Source organism: Martes martes, assembly GCF_963455335.1.
Source record: "Martes martes genome assembly, chromosome: 2".
Classification (NCBI taxonomy): domain Eukaryota; kingdom Metazoa; phylum Chordata; class Mammalia; order Carnivora; family Mustelidae; genus Martes; species Martes martes.
In genome coordinates, this window is record NC_137889.1 from 84,535,516 (window position 1) to 84,556,774 (window position 21,259).

Consider the following 21,259-nt stretch of genomic DNA (forward strand, 5'->3'; position numbering starts at 1 on the left):
TCATCTCTTCTCGCTGCATCTTCTACCTCATCTCTGTCCTCTTCCAAGTTTATCTCCTTTGGGCACTCTTGAGTTCGTGAATCCACCTGTATTCAAGTCTTCCATGTTTTTCATCCTGTGGGGAATCAAAGTGGTAGGAATCATTCAGGATAAACTGGCAGTCCTTGTTCCAAACATGCCCCCCTAAACCATAGAGCAGCTCACACTTCCTGGTCAGCATGGCATAGGTGTAGGCACTTGGCTCTGTCAGAGGGCTACTGGCTTCATCAGAGCCATCTTCCTCCCTCCTGCTGCCTGAGACAGAGAGCATTTGTTCAGTGCTAGTCATTGTCCCATCCTCTATGACCACCTTACTGACTACATCCAGGGACTCCACTACATGCAGGACACCACTCCCGGGTGCTGGCTTCCCCACATGAGCTTATTATCACTTTCAGGCTGCAAGTTTTGAGTTTTTTGGATTTTTTGTTTTTTGTTTTGCCTATGTTTTTTCTTCTCTGACCCAGTCCCTTTAGCTGTTCTGCAAGCCAGAGGCTCTTTGTGGTATTATAGAAGTATGAGTCATCCATACTCTCTTCTTTTTCCTAACTACAGACACCCCCAAAACTTGTCTGTTGATTCAGGCCACAGCTACCAATATGCTAGATCTAGGAGTGAGCTATATTCCCCTAGGAATAATCTGAGTCTACACTCATTCACCTTTTTTTCTGTCCTCAGACTTTAGTGGAGCGTATCGGAATGCAGGGTGTGTTTGTCCTCATTTGTTGACTGTTTCCAATAGCCTCCATAGATGATTATGCTCCCCTGTGGGGTGATAGAAATTTAGCAGCCCAATTTGGATATGGGCCCTCTTCCTCATGGCACAACTTGCTCCACGTGAATGTGTCCAGGTTAAAGTCATGCCTGTCATATTGAAAGATGTGATCCCTTGTACCCTCATGGAAAACACCAAAAAGAATTAACTGTGTCTTCCAGGCTACCATCTGATACCCACTCTGACTTGAAGAGTCCCTTGTTGATTTGTCTTGGTCCCTGGCCTTGGTTGCCAAATGAAGGACCCAAATATCTGTGTAGTGAATATGGTCAATTCATCTTCCTCAGGATGATCAGAGAAAAACACATTCAACATTGGTGAAGGTAGGGAATGTGCATTTCTACAACCTGAGTGTTTTCAGACACATCTGGAGGTAGGCTATTAAAGCTTCAGGGTCTCCTCCTTCCCCAGTTCTTGGACATTTTCTTCTCCATCTTAGTGGCCTTTTCTCTTTCTTGTCCATCATGTGGGTCTGAAGCCACACAGGGAGCCCCCAAAAGGGAGCTGCTTGTGCAACCTGATTAGTATTGGATCCTCACGGGGGCAGTTCTGGTGATACATTTTTAAAGACAAACTAGGAAATTTGTCCTTTTTCCTCTACAATGTAAGTATTTAACAGTTTACTATTCACTATGTTTGAGCTTAAAATTGCCTCCAACTTTCCTCTGTTTGCTTCAGAATATGCAAGAGCAGGCAACGTATGTGCTTGTGTGAGCATGTGTGAGCATGTGTGTCTACGTGTACTATCCAGTGTGCACTATTTATTCTGTTGCCTGCATGGTCTTTACACATTCCTTCTGTGATGAGCTGTGCATTTCTACAGGGCGAAGCCTGCGTGTGTCATAATTGTTCTGTGCAGTGTGTACTAGCCACATATGTCCCTAATCAAAAAGGCTGATAACAATGCAGATAACCATCTAGCTTGGATTTGAAGAATAAATGAACTCAGACAAGATATTTTAGGTTCAAGATGTTGGATTCTAGGCCATAATGAATTTATTTAAAACAACGAACTGAGCCTTGACAGAAGACTTTTAACTTTACATAATTCCCCTCATAATCTATGGTCTTTCCCCTGATACTGTAACTCTTTGGAAGAAAACTGCTAGGAACCCATTTGCTGGTGGTCACTAAGAGATTGCTATCTGTAGATAGAAAATTTTTCTCTTATAAAATACCTAGATGTTCTGGGCTTCTTTGCTGCTGCTCTATTTATCCTTGTGATGACTGTCAATATTTTTTAATGTAATCACCTCTCCTATTCTACTGGTATTCTGGTATTCTGAAATCATCTATTTTTCCTGCTACTGCTGCTGCTCTGTATCTCATAGATAGAAGCCATGAGAATCCTATAAAATTGCATAATGGAAACAAATAATTGGATTACATTGGAAGGCAAGTGGTTTTTCACAGTAAAGTGCTATAATTTAATTATTCCATGCTTATCTCTAATTCCTTGTTTCCCTTTCCCACTCGTTTTTGCCAAATGACTCTCCTTTTGGTATGTATTTATTAACATTGTATCTCTATTTTTTGTGACATCCAAATTCAGGAGCTGAAATAGATGTCTGAGATAAGCTATTTCAAGTCTATATCACCACTCCAGGCTTAGGGGAGGATTGTGTCAGACTAGCAATATAGAAAGTAAATTGAGTTAGTCCTTCACTGTTATATATATTCATGATAAAACTTGGTTATGGAAGTTGTGTCGCACAGTTGCGTGTAATGCAAATAGATCTCTAGAAGCAAACTTGTCCAGTAAAACTCATCTTTCCCCTGGCTTTATTGAAGTTTAATTGATAAATAAAAATTGTATACATCAAGGTGTACAATTATCATGTTGTTTTAAAAAGATTTATTATTTATTTGAGAGAGACAGCACAGGGGAAAGGGGAAGAGAGAGGAGAGAGATAATCTTAAGTAGACTCTGCACTGAGCATAGAGCATGACTCAGGGCTCGATCTCATGACCCTGAGATCATAGCCTGAGCTGAAAACAAGTCAGATGCTCAACAGACTGGGCCACCCAGGTACACCAAAGTCATGTTCTGATATATGTACACACTATGAAGTGATTACCACAGTCAAGATAATTAGCATATCCAATCACATTACATAGTAAGTGGTGAGAACCCTTAAGATCTAGTTTCAGCAAATTTCATGTAATACAGTAATATTAGCTATAATCACCACCACTGTACTTTTAGACCTCTAGAGCTTACTCATCCTGCACAACTGAAATTTAGGGTGCATGCATTTAATTTTACTAGATTATGTTATCTCCCTTTCCAGTATTCAGTTGCTTTTGTCCTATCTTATATTTTACTGATTACTAGCCCTCCTCACCCCGGTTTCAGGAATAAGCTGCTCCCAGTTTCTCCTGTTTTCTAGCTAGATTGTCTGAACTATGTAGTTCAAATGGATTGCCTACCATTTTAAAAAATATACTACCAGGATTAATCCGTAAATGTCTTAAATACCACTCTACCTCATTCTTATCACTAGAAGTTTAAGCCTCCCAGCCAACTGCTGTTACCCATATGCTCATCCCCATCCTGTTCTGTTCATTCTTTGATTTTGTTATGCCCCAATAATGGGTCCATGATTAAAGGAGCGAGACTGATATAAAGCGAAGGTCAAGCAAAGCTTTATTTCGCGCCAAGCATCAAGAATCAGACCGAACGTTCGGGGGGACGCACCTCTTACAAGAGAGGGCAACCCTTCTCTGTTTCACAGTCTAGCTTTTAAGGGCAAAGGCCATGCGGTTGGGCCTGGCCATGCACAGGTGACCAATGAGATTGTAACACACACAGGGAACTCCACAGTGATGCTAGGTGACCAATTGAATTACAATTTACCTTAGTAGACATTTGAACCAGCCTATTACACCTTGATTAGGATTGGCACCAAAAAGGTTCCCAAAGGGCGGGAGCCCATACTCCTTGGTAGCTAGGGAGACAGTATGCAACCCCCGACTGATCGATGTCTCCACCTGGCCTGACCCACCCTTGTATCTGGGCTTTGTTACCTGGAGCTGGTTTCCGGGACTTGTTTTTAAGTGAATCCCCTGGGGAAAGGGGAGCAGGGACAGTTTAAGGGTTAAACAACAAGGTTTTGTTTAACCTCAATGAAAGCCTCTTGCTAAAATATAAATATAAAATAGGTCCTTACAATTTGATTCAGTCTCCTAGCCACCCTGTAGGCCCTCCCAAGCTCTCCTACCATGCCCTCTGGAACTCATGGGCTGTCACTCAGCAAACTCCTTCGTAAACTCAACCTGGTCTCTGACTACGCCTTTATGGTCTTGCCCTGATGAAAACACCCACCCCACAGGATACTGATTCCTTAATTCCTCTCCAGCCTTTCACAGAAAAGCCCATATTCCACTAACCACAAACGGGGAGGGAGCTGTTGGGATGGGTACCCACCTAATTAATTGCCCATTGCCACATCCAAATCATTTCTATGCCTTTCTTGGTCGAAAACCAATTCACTTTTGGAGTTTATCTTGTCGGACTGTACCATGGACATGCGTTCTTGCTGCTGCCAATATTCTAAGACTCCTTGTCAGTTAGGATCTCTACACCCTACAGACTTCCTCTCTGCCACTGTATTTATTGAGCCATTCAACATTCTGAGCCTCTAAACTTCCCTGACTTTCTCACTTCCAATGCTCATCACCTGTAATTTTACCACCTCTGAAATCTTGATCTCAAGCATGCTGTACTCTGATAAGCATTCTTTAAAAAAAAAAAAAATTCTTTTGAGAGAGAGCATGGTGGGGAGGGGAGAAGCAGAGGGAGAGGGTAAAGCAGACTCCCTGCTCAGCGACATGGGACTCCATCCCAGGACCCTGAGATCATGATCTGAGCCGAAGGCAGACGCTTAACAGACCAAGCCACCCAAGTCCCCGTCTGATAAACATTCTTGTCTTTCTGTCTCACTGTAGCCTCTCTCTTCTACCCAGTAGTTCTTCTCCCAGGTTAAGATCTCTAGTTTATGGATCCATCATAAAAGTCATGCAGTTGCAAAATCCCTTTAGTTCCCTCACTCCATAGAACTCTCCAGATCAAAACCCAGCACTGTCTAAACCCACCTCTTCCTTTTGTCCACATAACTGCTTGAGGGAGAAGTCCTGACCTTCCTGCCTACTCTCAGCTCACATTCTTTGCTTTCTTTCCTATTACCTTGTTAGATGTCTGTTGGACTCAAAAGCAAATCTCTCTTAATGCTTCGGGTCCCACCCATTGCAGCCTTCCTAAGGGCATCATTTTTGTAAGTATTTTCTCTGTTTCTTGCATCACCAATACCTGAAATTCTATTGAATGTCTCCCATAAGCCTACAAAGCACAGTAACAGTTTTTAGCTTTTAAAAAACCTCTTTTTAAATTTGATGTACCTTTTTAGAAAACCATTTTATTCCTTTTCTTTGACACAGAATCTGCTTAAAAATAGCTGTCTCTCCTTCCCTCACTTTGCAGTCTTTCTTTGACCCATTCTTCCTGTCTAACCTCTCTGATAAATCTGCTTTTATGAACATGATTTCTTTTGTGCCACATCCAGGCATTCTTTATGTCCATTTCATTTAACTTCTCAGTGAACTTGAAATGATTCTTGGGATGTTGCTTCTCTTGACTTTAGTGATACCACAGCTTACTGTTTTGTTCTATTTTGTTTTCCTTAACAAATTGGACCCTCATTTCCCTTCCCCTTTGCTCACTCATTTATGAACTCTAGGACAAAATGCAAGGACAAAGAGAACTGCAGCCCACAAGAGTGAGGCGATATGAAGAACAGATATTAATACTCTACAGTTAAAGAGTCGTAGAAGACAAGAACAGAGAGAATGGGTAGCAGACAATGGCCAAAGTAGAAATCGAAATAATGGCAGAAACTTTTTCGGATCTGTTGATTGTCCTAGACAACCAGCCTCCAATATCATATGCAAGCTCGGTCCTTTCCCAAACTACTCCCAATTTCCACAGCATGCCTTGAGGGGAATGAAATTCAGGTAGTTTGGTTGAGTCTCTTATTATAATGTTTTTTGAAGTTTTTAATTTAAATTCCAGTTAGTTAACATTCAGTGTAATATTAGTTTCAGGTGTACGATATAGTGATTCAACAATTCTATACAACATGCAGTGCTCGTCACAAGTACCCTCCCCTCATCCCCATCAGCTATTTCACTCATCCCCCACCCCTCCCACCTCCAATCTGAAGTGATTCCCATTCTCTTTTTAGTTTTAATCATTTAATCTTTAAAGATTGATTTATTAATTTTAGAGAGAGCCCGAGTGGGAGAGGCAGAGGGAGAGGAAGAGAGACTCTCAAGCAGACTCCCCAGTGATTGCAGAGCCTTACAAAGGGCTCTGTCCCAGGACCCATGAGGTCAGGACCTGAGCTGAAACCAAGAGTCAGATGCTTAACAGACTGAGCCCCCTAGATGACCCTAATCACTTCATCTTTAAAATTATTTTCTCTCTCTCTCTCTCTCTCTATATATATATATATATATAATAATTTAAAAATTAAGTGATTAAAGTTATGTCAAAATCAACCATGACTTGTTGATAGAAAGAGAAAGAATAAGACAAAGTTGAGAAATATTCATGGATAGAATTTATGGGGTGTATTACCTGTTCCAAACTTAACAGCTTAAAATAACAAACATTTACTGTCACACAGAGATTCTGAGGGCCAGGAATATGGAAGCAGCTTAGCTGGGTGGTTCTGACTGAACATGTCTCAGAGGCTGCATTATCAGGATAATCTTGAGGCAGGTGGACAGAGGATTAGTTACACAGAATTCAGAGGTGAACACTATGATGGAAATGAAGAAAAATGAGTTGAGATTAGCTTTCTCTACACTGTGTTCTGTGGGATACTTGTTTCCTATTCCTTCCAAAGAGGGTTCTGTGGTTAAATAAGAATGGGGAACACCTCAGAATCCACCCCCTCTAAAAATGAGCATAGGGAAGGCTCTGGGTCCTGAGACACAGGACCCATTTGACTTGGTTATTTCAGCATTTCCCCAACTTTTTGACTAAGGGACCCCTTTATTTATTCATTTTTAAGATACATTTTTTAAAGGATTAATTTATTTATTTTGAGAGAGAGAGAGAGAGAGAGAGAGCACGCACATGTGCATGAACAGGAAGGGGAAGGGCAGAAGAAGAGGGAGAGAAAATCTCAAGTGGACTCCACATTGAGCACAGAACTGGACATGGGGCTTGTTCCCATGACCCTGAAATCACAACCTGAGCCAAAATCAGGAGTTAGATGCTCAACTGACCTCACCACCCAGGCACCCCCAAGACACATCTTTTAACTGCTACCTCCAGTATCTCTTTCTGACACTTAGATTTGATCATGCCCCTTCATTAAGGACAGCAATAGCATCCTTAATTTAAGGATTTGGGAAGAAAACAGAACTTTCAATTTTATCCTTTTAAACTTCATTTTTGTAATGTTTTAATAGACATAATGCATTAATACAGTAAATGCAACATAAATAAATATGGAGGGTGTACCTGCCACCTTTTTTACTGATAGAATCCCGTGGTGTACAGAATGAAGTTAGCCTGCCTCACATTAGTCAGGTTTCCTGAATCTGACTCTACTGGCTTTTCTCTAGACCCTGCCCAGCCTCTCCCTGGACTCGCCCACTAGTGTACAGACCCATGGCAGAGAATCTGTTTAAATGCCATTACATTTTCTAGGATATCATTTTCACCTGAAATAATTGTTTGGAAGTCTTTTTTTAAGAGGTTTTTTTTTTTAGCAAAATCTAATTGAATCTGGCCACACCAAATCAGAAGTGGTTAACAGCACTTCATCGTCAGGAACTGGGAGAAGACTTTTATAGAGAAGAAGCAGAAGCAAAGCTAGGAAATGATTTGATTGGCTATACCTTAAGTGGTAAGATGCTATTTCTCTTCACTGTCTTTGAGGCTTTGTTGTCCACTGGAAACTGGACTAGATCCTGAACTCTTCTAGTTTCTTCAAATATCTGTTTATGACTCTTCAAACTAACATTTCCAATATTTTCCCAGCCCTCTGAGATTGAAACACTAACAAGAAAGACTGCCCTTGAACCTCATTGGAAGGAACCATACTGGGTCCTCTTTGATTCCCAGATGGCAGCCAAATTTAGGGCCTTGAATGTCGGGTCTATAGCTCCCATTTCAAAAAGCCCCTCCACACTCTTGGAACAGCCCATCAGCTAAAGATGGGTGTTTGTTGAGCACCCATCTAAAGAAATCCTTCAGCATCGACATTTCTCTCTACACTAAATGTTCCATGATGATAGTTTTGCATGACAAGAGAATTATATAATACAATTTGATAAGATTCCAAATGTAAAAGAAATAATAAGAGAGGACACATAGTACCATAATATTTGATTAAAACAGATTGTTTTAATCCAAACTGTTCCATGGTGCCAATAAACCCAGTTGTACAGTGTTTGTCACATAATTGCATAGATTGTAAGTCCCTTGTCAACGGGACTCGGCCTTTCTTTTTTCCTCTAAGACTGAGTCCATGGTTGGCATTGCCCTTAGAGTAGTGTTTCAACAAGACTTTCATGAAAGGTAGAATGTATACCATAGCAGTACTTTAAAAAGTCTAATTTAAAAGAAGTCACCATGGACTTTGGGAACAGATGAATCTCTGGTCCTGTTCCAGATCTGTAATTTATAGTCACATTTACCTTGAGCAAGTCACTTAGTTTCTTTGTGCTTTGGTTTTCTTATCTGTAGAAATGAGAGAAATTATAAAAGTCTTAAAAAGTGTATTAAAACAATTGAAGGAGAAAATCCACAAAATACTCTTAACACACATTCACAAATGGTTATTATGAGAAAAAAAGCACCCCCACTAATGGATTCAACTATGGCAGTTAATTCCTACAACTGGAAACCTGAGATCGATCTATAATAATTTCTCAGCAGAAAGATTCACTGTTCTATGAAAACAAGATTTTCCCTTTGTTCATTGAACATTTTACTTGTTTTTGACAGCATTGACTGATTGAGGATCTTCGTGGACAGCCTAAGAATTTACATTTTTGTTTTTAAAGATCCTAAGCTGGAGCAATACTCCTTTCTTAACGTCTTCCCCACTTTCTCATCCCCTCCTCAAACTGAAGTAACTTCTGGAACCCAAGGAGAAATATAAAAGGAATGGGAAAGGAAGGGTCAAAGGAAAACAGAAGGGAGAAGGCAGGAAGGTTGGAGATTCAGCAGGGTCTCTGTCAGGTGCCCTGCAGGACTCTATTGACCATCAGCATGCAGCCCCTCTTTGCTGCCCTCCACTGTGACCTGTGGGCCATCCAGGGCTGCTGCAGACACAGGCTGCTTTCTAAGCATGCGGGTGGGGGGATGGGTGGTGGTGTGTGGGAAAGGACCCTTCCTTGCTTTCACCTTGGTTGCAGCCTGCCCCCATTTCTCTAGTTCTAGTTGCTAACAGACATGGCCTTGGTGCTATATTCAACCCAGGACATGGAAAACCACTCTACTTTTGAAGGTGTATTTCCTCAGTGTTTTTTAGTCCCCAGTGTCTAGGGTACTTGGAAATGGTGTGAGAGCCATTTCCAGGTTTGTTGTTAACCTTATCCCAAATGATATTCTTTCTGCCCTCCCTCACCTGAAGCATGTGCTTCTTAGGCGGGCCTCCCTTTGCCTCCTGCCAAACCTTTCTTCTCCAGAATCCTCTTTCCTCTTTGCTCAGTGAATCCCTGAACTGTAAGGGAGAGAGAGGGAAGGGGGGTAGGGAGAGAAAGAGAGAGACAGAGAGAAGTGAGTGAGAAAGTCCAGGCTATTGTGACTTACCAAGGATTTTTGTCAAAGATCAAAGTATCTAAATATACCAGACAGAAATGGAAAATGGTGCTTTAAAGTAGGAACACATGTTTTACTTTAGAAAAGTAAAAGTTGCAGAAGATTATTTTATTCTATTGTATTCTCTCCCCTTCTCCTGATTTTTAATTGGAGGCAACACAGAATAAACAGGGTGGGATCTACTTCTCACTATTACTACTAACTACTACTACTACTACTACTAACTACTACTACTACTACTACTACTACTACTTTATGCCCTGTATTATCTTCCTAAAACTTGACTAATTCAGAGTTCCAAAACAAATCTGGCCCCAGATATTAGGATAAGTACTTTCACTGCCACCATCCACTCCAGACTTGATGATTCCAATAGCCTCCTAACTGGTTTCCTTCCTTCCACCCTTGCTGCCCTCCAGTTAATTTTGAACTGTGTCGCTAGAGTACAGTGAAAATCTAAGTCAGTTCAAGCCACTCCTCTGCTCAAAACCCTCCAACAGGGTTTTCATAAGCCCATAGAGCCCTCCATGACCTGCCCCTTCCATCCCAACATCACCCCACTGGCTTTCTTGGTATTCCTGACAGGCCTGGGATCTACACTGTACTCCTGCCTCAGGGCCTTTGCAGTTGTTCTTTCCTCTATCTGTTATGCTTTTCCTCCAGATTACTGAAGTCCAGCTCCCTAACATAGGTCAGTCTTTACTCTGCCTTGTAAGTAAGGCTTTCACTGACATTTTCTACATTACATCTTCCTCCAAAATTTTCTTACCATCCCTCTTTAGCAGTTAAAAATTATCCTAGGGATAAAAGTTTCTTTTTTTCTCTTTGGACAACAAGAAAATTTGCCTTGAATATCTTTGGCCTGTAGTGTGAAATTATTGCTTCATAGGAGTTTTAAGTTACCACTTAAAACCACTTAAAAATATTTGAGTATTAAGTATTTAACACTTAAAAAATACTTCATATTTAAGACTCAGCATTGTACAGGGCAGCTGGGTGGCTCAATTGGTTAAGTGTCTGCCTTTGGCTTAGGTCATGATCCCAGGGCTTGGGATCAAATCCCACGTTGGGCCCTCTGCTCAGTGGGGAGCCTGCTCCTCCCTCTGCCTGCAGCTCCCCCTGCTTATGCTCTCACTCTCGTTTTCTCACTCTCTCTCTCTCCCTGTCAAATAAATAAATAAAATCTTAAAAAAAGAGAATCAGTGCTGAAGTACAGATACATGCTATTACATGTGAACTCGGATCTCAAGGTTAAAAGTAAAATGAATATCTATCTATATCTTTTTTGTTGTTTTTAAATTCTATTCTAGGATCTTTGTCAATTATTTTGCCATCTCAGTTTTCAGGAAAAATTAATTTGTAATTATTTCTCATTTATCCAACAGGGTGGACTAAGCGCCCAAGCTTTTGTTCGTGTGGAAATGGAGGATGTGAATGATAATGAACCTGTCTTTAACCCGTCAACCTACATGATGAGCATTAGCAGCCAGACTCAGCCAGGCACCGAGATCCTCAATGTTCTTGCCACTGACAGGGATTCGGGGATATTTGGAGCGGTGGCTTATGAGCTCATTCCTGGAGACCTGTCATCCCTTTTTACCATCGACTCCACTACAGGTATGTGCTCTCGGACCAGTTTTCCTCTGAAATCAACAGCTTCCACTTTACAGCCAGAGAATTGGCAAAAGTCATTTTTTTATTAGCAGGGATGTTGTGGAACTTACTTCACCTTCTGGAAGGCAGTAAATTATATTGTAAAGCTCCAAGGCTTTGTGATTACATGAGACCTGGATCTGAGTTCGAGCCTTGTTACCTACTGGTCTTATAATCTTTATTGGCCTCAGTCTTTTAACCTTAAAAGTAGTGCTATCAATCCCTGCATTATAAGGTTTTGTGAGGATTAGAGGCAGTAAATTATGAGAAACAGCTGGCTGATAGCATTTATTTTGCAAATGTTCGTTCACTCCGTTTGTATGATCTTGCCATGTAAGGGTGATTTCCATGATTTCAGTGTATTAACAGATAATTTAGTGCAGAGAGCATTATGTGGAAATCCAAAGTAGATCCCTTTCTTGTACCAGGTCTGGCATTCCCTAGTTTCTTTGGGTCTTCACTTTCTTGTTTTTAGCAAGATACCTAAAGTCCTTTTAATTCTCTAATACAGTAATTTCATATCCACCAAAGAAGTCCAGGGGATAAACTGAGTCTTTTAGAAATAATTGTAATTTAGGAAGTTATCATCCCCTTCTTATTCATTTATTGTTAGCAAAGTAATGTTTGAAATAGTTGATTACAGGAAAATCTAAAATTTCAAGTATATGATATTACATTTTAATACTTTTGAGATATTGGAGATGTTCTGGTCCCAAAATGATGTTGCAAAAAAAAAAAAAAAAAAGAAACAAACCCCCCCATTTTTTTACATTTCTCTTTCTTTTAAAAAAAATTTAATTACATTTTACTTTATTGTAGTAAGAACACTTAACATGCGCTCTGACATCTTAACAAATTTGTAAGTATATTATGTGTTATTGCTGTCAACAGGTACAATGTACAGCCAATCTCTAGAGCTTACTCATCTTGCTTAACTGAAACTTCATGCTCATTGATTAGCCACTTCCCAACTCCCCCCGCAGCAAGCCTCTTGCAACCACCATTCCGCTCTTTGATTTTATGATTTTGACTCTTTCGGAGACCTTATGTAAGTGGAATAATGTTGTATTTGTGCTTCTGTTACTGGCTTCTTTCACTCAACCTAATATCCTCCAGGTTCTTCCATACTGTTGCATTTTGGAGGATTTCCTTCTGTTTTAAGGCCAAATACTATTCCACTGTATGTATGTACCATATTTTCTTTATCCATTTATCTGTTGATGGACAGCTAAGTTATTTTTACAGTTTGGCTGTTGTGAACCTGGGAGTGAGGATATCTCTTTGACATTTTATTTCTTCTTAAAGCTTCCGGGTAGAATGCATTTCTGTTGTGATGAGGATAATGTCTGGTGCTACAATAGACATTTTCTGTACATTGTCTTTATTGGATCTTCATGATACCCTCTGCAACAACCATATTCACTCACAACAATCACTAATTTACACGGCAAATCTTATCTACCATGTTAGTTTGGCTTCTCACCCAACCACAGTAGGTGGAGAGTCATTGCTTCTTGCTTGGAAGGTGTACTGGCATCTGATGTGTGTGACTGGGGATTAGTTGTTTACAACGGCAGTCTCAATAAGGCAGAATTTTCCGTGCTCAAAATGATCCATTGATGTGGCTCCTTTAACATTTCAAAGATCAGAAGAAAATACTTTTTTTTTTTTTTAAAGGAAATTAGTCTGCTTATCTTGGCATTTTCAAAATCTGTCTAAACTCCTTGTCAAATTGTCAGGCCCTCTAGGACACGAGCATTGCCAAAAATATATAGGTCAGCCAGTAATCAGGGCACACGATCTAAAAACATTTAGTAGATTGTTTTTAAAAGACATCAACATGCTCATCATCTAGTTTTCCCTGGAAGGGCTTGAAGAATGAGCTGTACTGTGTTCTGTTTTTAGAAGAGATCTCTTGCTGTTGCACTGGCTTCGGGAAGCCACAGGCTTCCATTCTTGGCCCGGGCTGTAAGACAAATGCCATTGTTAATCAAGGAGAACGCTTTACATGGGTCATTATCTAGGGAAATATCATAGTATTTTTTTTTAAAGCAAAGACCAAATTCGTAATGGAAGTAGCCTTGGGTTATTATTGTTGGCAATTTTGATGCCGGTTCATTTAGGTTGAAGACGTTTTTCTAACAGTGCTCAGAATTTGGTTGCACTTAATCACAACTCATGAGAAACTCATGAGGCCTGGTAATGCTTTACTTTAACTTTTAGAAGGGAATTAAACAGCATCACAACTAGCTATGGGAAAAAGTTGCCTAGTGAATAGGCAGTCTTCAGTTTGAACAGTTGAATTCAAGTTCATCTGTTGGCTGACTGCAGCTCTGAATACTTTTTCTTTTTTTTATGTAATATTTTATTAATTGTTTTTATTAACATATAATGTATTATTTGCCCCAGGGGTACAGGTCTGTGAGTCATCAGCACTCAGCATATCACATACCCTCCCCAATGTCCATAACACAACCACCTTCTTCATACCCCCATCTCTCCAGTAACCCTCAGTTTGTTTTGTGAGATTAAGAGTCTCTTATGGTTTTTCTCCCTCCCAATCCCATCTTGTTCCATTTTTTCCTCCCCTATCCCCCAAATCTCCCACTCTGCCTCTCATATTCATATTCCTCATATCAGGGAGATCATATGATAATTACATTTTCTATATCATCCATAGTAGTAAGGCTTCTGTAGTGGTAGTAAGGCCCTGCCAAAAAAGCTAATCAAATGGTTGATGTTCCCGAAGAGTAGAACAAATTGCTGTATTGGAATATGGTTCTCTTCTTCTGGATCTGTTTTGTTGTCGTTGTTGTTGCTGTAACCTATACAAAGCTGGACTTTCTTCCTTCTGCTGTAAGATCTGTCTTTACTGAGGCTGCCAGTGTAAATGCAGAGTCAAGAAATTGCCTCTATTAATATATATTTGTAGAATAAATGAATAAATGATAGCTAGAAATAATTAAAAAGTGCTTTAAATCCTTATTACATATTCTTAAGAAACTGCTAGGCAGTGTCATTGATAACACAGAGCAAAATTTCATTTAAAATCTTCTTTCCACAGGCTCCTGGGTGGCTAGTTGTTAAGTGTCTGTCTTTGGCTTAGGTCATGATCTCGGGGTCCTGGGATCAAGCCCCGCATCAGGCTCCCTGCTTGGTGGGAAGCCTGCTGCTTCCTCTCTCACTCACCCTGCTTGTGTTCCCACTCTTGATATGTCTCTCTGTCAAATAATAAATAAAAATAAAATCTTTTAAAAAATAAAATAAAATAAAATAAAATAAAATAAAATAGAACCTTCTTTCTGCGTTAGAGTGCAGTAGATAATCCTATGGCTCACCTCCACTTTTCCTCACAATTCTCCCAAACTCCACCTGGCTAGCATTTTTCTAGATATATATGCTAAGTATACTAAATATATTTGCATTTATATATAGTTACATGATTCTATAGATATATAGCTATATAGTTTTATATGGGAAGAATATTGAGAATTGATGAGCTAATTTATACATTGTCACTCCTTTGTGAATTACTCTCAGGATCTCTCTTAGAGACATTTATTCATTTGCTCACTGGTTCATTCATCCTTTCATTTTGATGCTTCCTCTATCAGACATGCTGTTTTCTAAGCTTATACACTTCGTGCTGTAGGCTTATGTTTTTCTGAAGCCAAGAGATTGCCCATTGATCTTTTTGTGCCACAATCAAGACTCATGCTTTAAAAATAGAGCTCTTTGACTTTCTGTGTTCATCTGGTAAGAAAAATGTTTTGGAGAAAACTGAAGGGGGTGTGGTGATGTCATGGTTGTTTTCTCTTGTGGGTTTATCTTCCTGTTCTGTTTCTGGTTTTCTAAGTTTGTTGTTGGTTCAAAGAACATTTTTGTAAAATGTGCTTAGGCACCAGGAGAGAGATATTGAACTGAGCCTTCATCTCTCTTATTCTCTGTTGGTTGGGTTCCTTTGATGTGGGCATGAGGCAGACCACACTGTTTCGAGTTTTAAAAGAAGGAAACACAAGAGTCATATTTATTAATAGCTCTTTTTATGTTTTTAATCCCATTTTATGAACTGTATGTGGATTTTTTTTCTTACGTTGTTTGAAGTATTCTCTTTTGTAGCATGAAAAGAGTAGTTCTTTAGCTTTTGTGTTTGTCCTATTTTTTACACCGAAGGAAACATTACTGCTAACTCAGATTATTTTAAGGTGTTAGATTTCAGACATTTGTGTTGGTCATTTACAGTAGCCCACAACCTCTTTTGCTAGGACTAGCTGTGGTTAAATTCCTCTGGTTTACCTCTCTTTATAGAAGCAAGTTAATGATACAAAGAAAAGTCAATTAAAGTTCTAAAGAGTATAGCTTATCTATTCAAGGCAGAAAATGGAAGCAAGTTCATCCTTTCAAGACATAATTACTCAATACCTATTATATACCACTCACTGTTTGAAGTATTTGGGATACATCAGTCAGTAAGACAGATAAAAATTCCTGTTCTCAGAGAACTTAACAACGAAAGCTTATGTTGCCTTACCTATTATCTGTTCTATGTTTAGTTGTGTACACAAACAAAATCCAAGTTTAGAATTACAGAAGAACAAGTAATTAAAAGGGTAACTGAGTGAGTTAAAGGCAGCTATGCCTCCTTGTTTGGTTCTAATCTTTTGTTTGTACAGGATATGTGGATTTTAACGTGGGCTGTGAGTAATATAGCAGACTCTGTTTTTCTTTATTTCAAGGGCAGATCTTTTTCTAATGTTAGTTTTAAGCTCACATTTCATATCATGTAATGATTCTCATAATTCTTCATGATTGCCACTTTACTACATTTAGAACGTTCTGATATGTAGCTAATAAATTAAAACCACATCTCATTCCATAAGGGATGTAAGCCTACTCATGCCAAAATAAATAAATAAATAAATAATGACTTCCTTTTATTTGTAAGACAGAGGCTAAAATTACTCACAAAACCTAATCAGTATGTGTTGCTTTTGTAGGAAACAAAAGCATATTTGGGAGTTTTCTTATTAATTTTTCCAGTATAAGTTCACAGATTTTTGCGAACACCACAATTCAGCTTCCTTATTTAGTGGAGAAAGAAATTGAGGGTGAAAGGGATTCAGTGAATTGCCTAAGGATACACAGTGAGTAAATGGCAGAATCAGACTTAAACCCTTTCCTGGAACCATCATCTGTTCCTTATTGCTCTGTCTTGGATGATAACACCTTTCAATATCTTTTCCGTATATTGCCTATTTGAGCATCAACTTATGGTATAAGTAAAGTAGATGCTTTTGTGTCCATCTGCAAATTAAGAGAATAAAGGACCTCAAGTCTTAGTGACTGGCTGAGGGAAACAGTAACAAACCTGACACTTGAATTTATGTCTTGGACTTCCCTTTTAAGGCTCCTTCCATTATTATGCTTTTTTTTTTCCCTTTTAAACTAAATACAAAGCTAAGATAGAGTTTCATTGTCTCAACTAAATAAGATAGAAAAATGATCTCTCATTGTGGCTTCTTGTATAAGCCTATTTGAAATACCAAATTATCTCCTGATGTATTTGCTCTTTTCAATTGACTGCATAAAATTTAGTGGAATCTTCCAAAATGGCTATGTTTTTCTTAAGAATCCTTTTCCTTGTCATTATGAGACAAAATTTTCAGTCCATTCCATTCCTTTCAGCCACTACAACTTAGTAACCCAGATTTGTGTATGAAATAGATAGCATAATGTCACTTATTTACTGAGTAAGTTTCTGTATTCTCACAAACTGAATATAGGAAAGGCATCATAAAAACTAATAACCAAAAAGATATTGGTATGGACAACCCATAGTTTTTGGTCTGTCTCTGTTTTTGAGAAAACCACACTTACAGACTCCATGTTTGGTGATGATTATGATTCTGTGTTTGTTTGTTTGTTTGTTTGTTTGAAGTAGGCTCCATGTCCAGCATGGATCCAAGTGCAGGGCTTGAACTCAAGACTCTGAGATCAAGATCTGAGCTGAGATCAAGAGCTAAATGCTTAACCAACCAAGCCACCCAGAGGCTCCTTGTACTTGTTTTTGTTCTTAACTATCCCATAGTTTATAAGTCTAGTGGTGACCCACAGGTTATTTTCTGACTATGAATGACCACCTTGGCTAAGAGCATCTCAACTTTTTCAGGATATTAGAGTTTGAAAGTCAGTATTGTTTAATTAATAGAATTATATGTATGTTAGATTTTAATTAAGAGAGGAACTTTGTCTTTAAGTTCTTTAATTAGTCTATCAATTAAAAAATACTTCATCCCAACACTTTTCTCTATTTAAATAAGAAGTGACAAGGTAAAAAACATAGACAAACATTATGCACATTATAATTGGTATGTACAAATCCAAACACTCAGTAATTCAAGCATAAAATAACCAGAGCTCATGAACAACCAGGAAATGAATCAACTTCTATTTTTCTAAAGTTAAAGTTTGTCCCCTGCACTGGTGGGTAATGATAATGTGCAAGTGTCATGAAAAAAATGAGAGCCAAGTAATCACTGTACCTTAAAATATGAAAATATAAATCCATAAACTCTAAACTGACAAATATATAAGCAGAGAGAGCTATTCATTTTATTGACCATCTTCACATTTATTACATATACAAATATGCACATTTATAAGAAACATATCTTATAGAGCTATATATAACATTTTCTGGCCCCTCCACTTTTTAAAAAAATATTTATTTATTTATTTGAGAGTGAGAAAAAGCATGTAAGTGGTGGGGAGGGGCAGAAGGAGAGGGAGAGAGTTTCAAGCAGAATCAAAACAGAATCAAGGGAGAGTTTCAAGCAGAATCCAGGCAGAGCGTAACTCAGAGCTTGAGCCCATGACTCTGAAATCATGATCTGAGCAAAAACCAAGAGTCAGATGCTTAACCGACTACACCACCCAGGCACCCCTTGTCCCTCAACTTTTAATAGACACCTCAGTTTATTAAAAAATAATGGATTCAGAAAGACTTAAATGTGAGTAAGAAATCCATTAAAATCCTAGAGGAGAACTCAGGTAGTAACCTCTCACAACAACTTCTTGCAAGACACGTCCCTATGAACTATTGAAACTATCAAAATAAAAAGCTTCTGCACAAAAAGAGAAGGAGTCAACAAAACTCAGAGGAAACCTGGGAGAAGATATTTACAAATGACATATCAGATAAAGGGTGGGTATCCAAGAGCTATAAAGAACTTATTAAGCTCAACACCCCCACAAAAAATAATAATCCAGTCAAGAAATGGGCAGAAGACATGAACAGACACTTCACCAAAGAAGACATACAAATGGGCAACAGACACATGAATAAATGTTCCATGTCACTTGTCATCAGGGAAATACAAATGAAAGCCACAATGAGATACCACCTTGTATCAGTTAGAATGGCAAAAATTAACAAAACAGAAAACAACAAATGTTGGCGAGGATGTGGAGAAAGGGGAACCCTCCCACACCGTTGGTGGGAATACAAGCTGGTGCAGCTACTCTGGGAAACAGTATGGAGGTTCCTCAAGAAATTAAAAATAGAGCTACCCTATGACCCAGCAATTGTACTACTGGATATTTACCTCAAAGAAACAGATGTGAAAAAAAGGGTCATCTGCACCCCAATATTCATAGCAGCAATATCCACAATAGCCAGACTGAGGAAAGAGCCGAGATGTCCATCAACAAATGAATGAATAAAGAAGATGTGGTTTATATATACAAGGGATTATTACCCAGCTATCAGAAAGGATGAATACCTGCCATTTGCATCGACATGGATAGAACTGGAGGGTATTATGTTAGATGAAATAAAGTCAATCAGAGAAAGACAAGTATCATATGGTTTCACTCATATGTGGAATATAAGAAAGAGGGCAGAGGATCATAGGGAAGGGAGAGAAAACTGAATGGGAAGAAATCAGAGAGGGAGACAAAACATGAGAGACTCTTGACTCTGGGATACAAACTGAGGGTTAAAGAAGGGGAGGTGAGTGAGGGGATGGGGTAGCAGGGTGACTGACATTAAGGAGGGCACATGATGTGATGAGCACTGGGTATTATATGCAACTGGTGAATTATTGAACACTACACCTGAAACTATTGATATACTATATGTTGGCTAATTGAATTTAAATAATGATAATAAAAAAGGACCTTAAAAGCATGACAGAAAAGTTTAAACTTGATTACAAGAGGGAATAAGGAATGACATGAGGGTTTTGAGCATGAGCCTGTCATGGTGATGTTTAAGGAAATTTACCCTAGGAATGGTATGCTAGGTGGATTATAGAACAGGAAAATTTAAACAGGGAATATATATTAATTAACAAGACCTATATAATAATATATTATTGTAATAATCCATGGGTAAATGAATTGGATTTTACTAAGGAAATAGACATACAGAAAGGAAGGAACTAATTTGAAGATATTTTAAGAAATAGTGACTAATTTGATTTATTAATGGAAGAGGCTGAGTCATACATAATTTTAACTAAATGATTGATGATCTGACTGATGTCAAATTGAAAAATGCTCTGGAGAACACCTAGAAAGAGGTATAGAACTTAATTCAGGTGAAAGGGCATGGGGAGACATTAGGATAAAGAAACCATCAAAGCCACAAGAGCATATGAATATTTTTATGAAAATCATATACAGCAGTAGTTTTCAAACATTATAAAGCATAGAGGAATTACTGGTGGAGATTTGTTTAAAATGCAGTTCCCAAATCTTTCCCCACAAGTACAGATCAGAATATCTAAGAGCCTGAAATGCTTGTTTTTAGAAGTAGCCCAGGCGATTCTGATGCAAGTGGCCACAGGATATCTTTTGAAACCCTAAAGAGCCCTAGGACTTAGTAGAGAAATCTTAGACACCTAAGGAGGGCAGACCACTGTTGAAATCCAAGGAATTGTTAGGAAAGGCTGATGAAAAACCAGCAAACACGAATATAACCAAAGGAAGGAATCCAAGAGCAATCAAGGAGCCTCATGTAGCCAGTAGATTATTGGAATCAAGGGCCATAAGGATGGAGACCACTTCTGGTTGCTCATCTTTCATCTGGTGGTGGGGGTCATAAAATACTAGATGATTCTCACCAGAGATAACATGCTTTTAAATAGCAGTGTGACCCTAGTACAGATATTTATTTTATTAGATTTCACAATTTATGTTATTGTGGTACATTTTGCTAGTAGTTTGAGTATTTATAACATTTTTTGAAAGATTTTATTTATTTATTTGACAGAGTGATCACAAGTAGGCAGGAAGGCAGGCAGAGAGAGGAGGGAAGCAGGCTCCCTGCTGAGCAGAGAGCCCCATGCGGGGTTCAATCCCAGGACCCTGAGACGATGCCCCAAGCTGAAGGCAGAGCCTTAACCTGCCTGAGCCACCCAGGCGCCCTCTGTTTCTTTTTTTTAAGATTTTATTTATTCATTTATTTTTTGAGTGGTGGGGGCGAAAGGGCAGAGGGAGAGGGAATCTCAAGAAAACTCCTGCTGAGTGCAGAGGCCAATGTGAGGCTTGATCTCATCACCCTGAGATCATGACTTGAGCTGAAATTGAGAGTCGGATGATTAACCCATTGAGCTACCCTGGGACCCTTATAAATTCTTATTTCTTAAGTAGATACAGAGTTACAGAGATTTTTTATTTCTTTTTGTGTCAGTTCTGTAAGTTGGATAGTTGCCTATTCCATATAAGTTATCAAATTTATTGACATGGAGTTCTATATAATATCTTTTTAACATATGTAATATCTATAATAATATTCTTATTTTCATTCCTAGTATTGATAATTCATTTTTTCTCTTTTTGCCTTGATTGTTCTTACTAAGGACTGACTAATCAATTGTATTAATCTTTTCAACAAGTTTCCATATGGTAATTATCTTTAATATTTATGTTCTATAAATACAGAATTTATA

The 21,259-nt window shown here is 38.7% G+C and overlaps 1 protein-coding gene across 1 annotated transcript in view; it reads left to right on the top strand.

Annotated features, from left to right (window-relative positions):
• DCHS2 (dachsous cadherin-related 2) overlaps positions 1 to 21,259 on the top strand; it is a gene marked incomplete at both ends in the record, with an annotated part of 261,937 nt that overhangs the window by 139,024 nt on the left and 101,654 nt on the right. The window contains one exon of the mRNA XM_080796327.1: positions 11,039 to 11,270. Within this exon, the coding sequence (XP_080652453.1) occupies positions 11,039 to 11,270 (232 nt within the window). The remainder of the gene's footprint in view (positions 1 to 11,038; positions 11,271 to 21,259) is intronic.